At 42.7% G+C, this 6,779-nt stretch overlaps 1 protein-coding gene across 1 annotated transcript in view; it reads right to left on the bottom strand.

Moving 5' to 3' along the window:
• Positions 1 to 2,673: 2,673 nt before the first annotated feature.
• LIPC (lipase C, hepatic type) overlaps positions 2,674 to 6,779 on the bottom strand; it is a 202,396-nt gene continuing 198,290 nt past the window's right edge. Inside the window, exon 12 of the mRNA XM_044283292.1 lies at positions 2,674 to 3,050. Coding sequence (XP_044139227.1) covers positions 2,936 to 3,050 — 115 coding nt within the window. The 3' untranslated portion in view covers positions 2,674 to 2,935. The remainder of the gene's footprint in view (positions 3,051 to 6,779) is intronic.

Below are 6,779 nucleotides of genomic sequence, written 5' to 3'. Positions count from 1 at the left end.
GCCAGGGCATACGAGCTAAGTGGGTATGGATGTTGGGCGGAGCTCCTATGTCCTGGCAGACGCCTTTCCCCTCCTTTTTTTTTTTTGGGCAGATATGTTTTCATCCACATTGATCAATGCGAATGAAGAAATCTGTGCCGTTCATTTTTTTCTTTCAGCCCAGAGGCTGAACGGGAAAAAAAAATCTCATTACCTGTATGCTCAATATAAGGAGAATAGCAGAAACTCCTAATGCTGGCCATACATGTAATGATTGCAGAGACCCTCAAATGCCAGGGCAGTACAAACACCCCACAAATGACCCCATTTTGGAAAGAAGACACCCCAAGGTATTCGCTGAGGGGCATATTGAGTCCATGAAAGATTGAAATTTTTGTCCCAAGTTAGCAGAAAGTGAGACTTTGTGAGAAAAAACAAAAAGTGTCACACATGTGGTATCGCCGTACTCAGGAGAAGATATTTCTCTCACCCAGCATGGGTATATGTAAAATGACACCCCAAAACATATTCCCCAACTTCTCCTGAGTACGGCGATACCAGATGTGTGACACTTTTTTGCAGCCTAGGTGGGCAAAGGGGCACACATTCCAAAGTGCACCTTTCGCATTTCACCGGTCATTTTTTACAGATTTTGATTGCAAACTACTTCTCACACATATGGGCCCTTAAAATGCCAGGGCAGTATAACTACCCCACAAGTGACCCCATTTTGGAAAGAAGACACCCCAAGATATTTTGTGATGGGCATAGTGATTTAATGGAAGTTTTTATTTTTTGTCACAAGTTAGTGGAATATGAGACTTTGTAAGAAAAAAAATAAAATAAAAATAAATCATCATTTTCCGCTAACTTGTGACAAAAAATAAAAAGTTCTATGAACTCACTATGCCCATCAGCGAATACCTTAGGGTGTCTACTTTCCGAAATGTGGTCATTTGTGGGGGTTTCTACTGTCTGGGCATTGTAGAACCTCAGGAAACATGACAGGTGCTCAGAAAGGCAGAGCTGCTTCAAAAAGCGGAAATTCACATTTTTGTACCATAGTTTGTAAACGCTATAACTTTTACCCAAACCATTTGTTTTGGGCCAAACATTTTTTTTTATCAAAGACATGTAGAACAATAAATTTAGCGAAAAATTTATATATGGATGTCGTTTTGTTTTGCAAAATTTTACAGCTGAAAGTGAAAAATGTCATTTTTTGGCAAAAAAATCATTAAATTTCAATTAATAACAAAAAAAGTTAAAATGTCAGCAACAATGAAATACCACCAAATGAAAGCTCTATTAGTGAGAAGAAAAGGAGGTAAAATTCATTTGGGTGGTAAGTTGCATGACCGAGCAATAAACGGTGAAAGTAGTGTAGTGCAGAAGTGTAAAAAGTGGCCTGGTCATTAAGGGTGTTTTAGCTAGGGGGGTTGAAGTGGTTAAAAAGTATTTTTTTTTTTTATTTCTGAGAAATTTCAAGATTTACTTCTAAACTTCTAAGCCTTGTAACTTCCCCCAAAAATAAAATGTCATTCCCAAAATGATCCTGACATGAAGTAGACATATGGGGAATGTAAAGTAATAACTATTTTTGTAGGTATTACTATGTATTATAGAAGTAGAGAAATTAAAACTTGGAAATTTGCAAATTTGATATTTTTTTAAAGAATAAAAAAGATTATTTTTTTTACTCCATTTTACCAGTGTCATGAAGTACAATATGTGACGAAAAAACTATCTCAGAATGGCCTGGATAAATCACTTACACTGGTGACACTGGTCAGATTTGCAAAAAATGGCCAAGTTCTAAAAGGTGAAATAAGGCTGTGTCCTTAAGGAGGGAAAAAAAAAAAAAAAACACTTTCTAAATGTGACACAAAAGTGATCTGTTCCAATTTTCACTCCAAATCTGTTGATGGTGCTGGAAGGCACAGTGCTCAAAAAGTGTCAGAAATAACCCCAAAAGTTGCAATAATGACCGTATGCAGAACAATTTACTTCAATGGGTCCGCAAAAATAACGGAAGGTACTCCGTGTGCTTTCCGCTTCCGTATTCCAGTTCCGCAAAAAAGTAGCGCATGTCCTATTATTGTCCGCAACTCACGGTCCGAGGCCTCATTCAAGTCAATGGGCCAGCAAAAAATATGGAAAGCACACGGAACACATCCGTATTTTGCGGATCCATACTGTAGAAATGCTATGCCCAGCCCATATTGCACATGTGTTTGGTGATTAATAAGTTACTGTTTCCGTTTCTGATCTGCAAAAAACGGATCGCATACGGAAACCAAACGGATATGTTTTTGTTTTGTGGAATAACGGAACAGAAGAGGACTTAAATCAGAGATAAAAAAAACTCAGATACGGAACAACGGATCCATGAAAAACCGACCGCAAAACAACAACGTCCGTGTGCATGAGGCCTTAGGGGTGATTACAACAATAGCTGAAGAATGCAAGGAAGGAGTGGTATACTGGCACTGATTATTCAGAAACTGTAAGTTGCAAAATAAATAAAAAAAATGTTTTACCACACCCAGAACCAGTGTTGGAGATGGCATGGAGCGTAGATAATACTGTATAATGTAAATATTGGAGATTTTAAATCTTTGCATTTCTACCCCAAAACATTTTGAGCAATGATATTTAGAAATTATAAATCTGCAAATAAATGGGATAAACCACTATGTGAAATGTTGATTTATTTCATACAGTCATGAAACATGATGTAAAGAACTGATAATGGAAAAAATGCAAAGATCTTGTAATACAGTGGGACAAAAGGAAAGTTAATAAGCCAGTCTACTCCATCTTTCAATGAGCTGTAAATGTATTTACTGACAGCAACTGGGGTAGTTGGCTCCAAGGATCTGTCTGCCAAATCATGCTTTCACGTGAATTATCAGTATCTCATCAGATAATTTTGTCAGTTGTCTTATCCTGATTCTTAAAGATGTTTTCGGGACTTTTTCCTCCTAAGTCTGCTTAAACATCTTACGTAGTTCTTCTCTTGGTCAGGATGGAGTTCAAAGTCATCAACATTTTCAGCACAAAAGATTATTCTGGAAAAAAAAACATTAATCAGAAAGAGAAAGCTTACAGGACTAATAGAGTATAACCTTCAGGAACTGCCCTGTGTAGTATATGGGCTGTCTCCATGTTAATTACACATTCTGGAAGATAGCTGTCTGGGCCCATGGCCCAGCTGCAAGATACATTGTCAAGGCCTATTAGATTGCCCCTCCAGAAGATTGAAAACATATTCCAAACATACCTGTGTGTACCTTGTGTCTTTATTCCATGTCCAGGAAAAGTGCTTAGATTTGCTGGAAAATGCCTCCTAAGTGCCCGACTAGGGCAGGGTTTGCTTTCCCTGTGCCCAAAGCAAGCCAAGAAGGGAGGGTTGCTTTAGCTGTTCATATATTGGGATTAGTACCAGCTAGAGTTATGGGCAATACAAGCTTTCAAACAAAACCAGTATCACAGCATTATATTTATTACATTGGAAGACATAGCTGTTAGAAATCGAGATGGCAAAGCATGCAGGTGAAAGTAAAAACATGTTTTATGTTCCAAAATAGTAGATATAAGGCTGTGAATCTGGTATTGTTTGAAAGCTTGAAATGCCAGCTTTCAAATAAGACCAAGCCCATATCTCTAGCTGCTACCAAGATATGAGCAGCTAAAGCAGCCATCCCCACTTAAGTCTGGTTTGCTTTTGGCACAGGGAACAGCAAACTCTCACTTCTTAAGTCTGGTTTCTTTCACGCGAGCAAGTTTTCCGCGCGGGTGCAATGCGTAACGTGAACGCACAGCACCCGCACTGAATCCTGACCCATTCATTCCAATGGGTCTGTGTACATGAAAGTTGTTTTTCACGCATATATTTATTAATGATCTTGTAGAAGGCTTGCATAGTAAAGTATATATTTTCGCAGATGACACTAAACTGTGTAAAGTAATTTACACTGATGAGGACAGTATACTACTACAGAGGGATCTGGATAGATTGGAGGCTTGGGCAGATAAGTGGCAGATGAGGTTTAACACTGAAAAATGTAAAGTTATGCACATGGGAAGGAATAATGCAAGTCACCTGTACATACTAAATGGTAAAACACTCGCACTGACATGGAAAAGGATCTAGGAATTTTAATAAACAGCAAACTAAGCTGCAAAAACCAGTGTCAGGCAGCTGCTGAAAAGGCCAATAAGATAATGGGTTGCATCAAAAGGGGCATAGATGCCCGTGATGAGAACATAGTCCTACCACTTTACAAATCGCTAGTCAGACCACACATGGAGTACTGTGTACAGTTCTGGGCTCTTGTAAACAAGGCAGACATAGCAGAGCTGGAGAAGATACAGAGGTGGGCAAGTAAAGTAATAACTGGAAAGGGGCAACTACAGTACCCTGAAAGATTATCAGAATTAGGGTTATTCACTTTAGAAAAAAGACGACTGGGGGGAGATCTAATAACTGTATAAATATATCAGGGGTCAGTACAGAGATCTATCCCATCATCTACTTATCCCCAGGACTGTGACTGTGACGAGGGGACATCCTCTGCGTCTGGAGGAAAGAAGGTTTGTACACAAACATAGAAAAGGATTCTTTACGGTAAGAGCAGTGAGACTATGGAACTCTCTGCCTGAGGAGGTGGTGATGGTGAGTACAATAAAGGAATTCAAGAGGGGCCTGGATGTATTTCTGGAGCGTAATAATATTACAGACTATAGCTACTAGAGAGGGGTCTTTTATCCAGGGAGTTATTCTGATTGCCTGATTGGAGTCGGGAAGGAATTTTTTATTCCCCTAAAGTGGGGAAAATTGGCTTCTATCTCACAGGGTTTTTTTTTTTGCCTTCCTCTGGATCAACTTACAGGATAACAGGCCGAACTGGATGGACAAATGTCTTTTTTGGCCTTATGTACTATGTTACTATGTATGCAGGGCCGGCGCCACCACCCGGCAAACCCGGGCAAGTGCCGGGGCCCCCTGCTCCTGGAAGGGGGGGGGGGGCCACTGTGGCCACTCACTCCTACAGTTGTGTCCTGCCTGTTTTGAATTCTAGGGCAGCTTACCCCAGCAATGCAGACAATTTTCGCCATGTGCACTGCTGGGGTAAGCGGCCCCAGAACTCAGAACAGGGTAGATAGAGTTTCGGTAGATGATCAATTCTATGCTAGAATGTAATTGTTAGAAGGAGGTCTGTGACATCACTGGTCACATGCTCCTTCATAGTCACATGACAAACCCTGACGGCAGCAGCAGCTTGTTGAAGTAGGAGGGGCTGTGTGTGCCTGCAAGATGCAGAGTGAGGTAGGATGTGCTGCTGGAGTACCAGAACTTTATGAGGGGAAGCATATGGAGCTCAGATATGAGTGGGCAGGTAGAGCACACACAGGGGCAGTGGGGTTCAAGTGGAGTGGAATCTGGTGCAATTAAAGGGGGTTTATCATACAGATCCGGGTGTATTCTGAGGGCCATGATGTGTGTGTATGTCTGTCGCTGTGTGTGTGTGTGTGTCTGTCAGTCTGTCTGTCGCTGTGTGTGTGCCCCTTTCTGTGTCTATGGCCTCATGCACACCGGCCGTGGGCATCACAGATGCAGACCTATTCACTTGAATAGGTCCGCATTCGCTCAATGGGAAGCACTATGGAGTGCTTCCGTGGTGTTTCTGTCCATGCCTCCGCACCGCAAAAAAATAGAACTTGTTCTATTTTTTGTGCGTTGCGGACGGATCATGGACCCATTCAGGTTCAATGGGTCTCAATCTGTCCCGGCCGCCGCACGGACGTTGCCAGTGCATTGGGGACCACAAATTGTAGTCCCCAATGCACGGAAGGGACGCATAACGGCACTGTGCATGAGGCCTGAGGCATTGCTCAGACTCCATCCCACAGTCTAGCCAGTGCCTAATGGGTTACGGTTTAGACCACCTTCTGGTACATGTTGATAATTCGCTTTTAAACCCCAGTCCATGTCCCCTCAGTGCTGGGAGTTAGTGGGAGTCATATTATAAGGTAACAAAAGGTTGGAGCATAACTAAAGGTGGAATTTAATGCCCCTTAAGGGGGCCACACATTAGATAGAAGTTGGTTGATGATCGCACAGGTGTCTGTCCCCGTGTGTGTGTGTCTGTCCCCGTGTGTGTGTGTGTGTATCTGTCCCTGTGTGTGTGTGTGTCTGTCCCCGTGTGTGTGTGTCTGTCCCCGTGTGTGTGTGTGTCTGTCCCCGTGTGTGTGTGTCTGTCCCTGTGTGTGTCTATCTGTCTGTCCCTGTGTGTGTGTGTCTGTCCCCGTGTGTGTGTGTGTCTGTCCCCGTGTGTCTGTCCCTGTGTGTGTGTGTGTCTGTCCCGTGTGTGTATCTGCCCCCCCGTGTGTGTATCTGCCCCCGTGTGTGTCTGTCCCTGTGTGTGTGTGTGTGTCTGTCCCGTGTGTGTATCTGCCCCCCCCCCCCGTGTGTGTCTGTCCCTGTGTGTGTGTGTGTCACCATCAGCATGCCCACAGTGTTCCCTTTGTCTTGACACAGCTGCATCAGGACATTCTGTGAGGGGCAAGATGAAGATGGAAGAGGAGGCAGCACCGCCAGCATGGAGTCCGTGGTAGAAGCACAGGGAGGCACACTAAGGACGCAGGTAACACTACTACATGATCTACACTAGTGTTATCTGTGGTTTACATAGGACTACAGATAACACTATCACATTATCAGCACTAGTGTTATCTGTGGTTTACATAGGACTACAGGTAACACTATCACATTATCAGCACTAGTGTTATCTGTG

Source organism: Bufo gargarizans, chromosome 2, assembly GCF_014858855.1.
Source record: "Bufo gargarizans isolate SCDJY-AF-19 chromosome 2, ASM1485885v1, whole genome shotgun sequence".
In the NCBI taxonomy this organism is placed as follows: Eukaryota; Metazoa; Chordata; class Amphibia; order Anura; family Bufonidae; genus Bufo; species Bufo gargarizans.
This window is presented reverse-complemented; position numbering and strand designations above follow the sequence as displayed.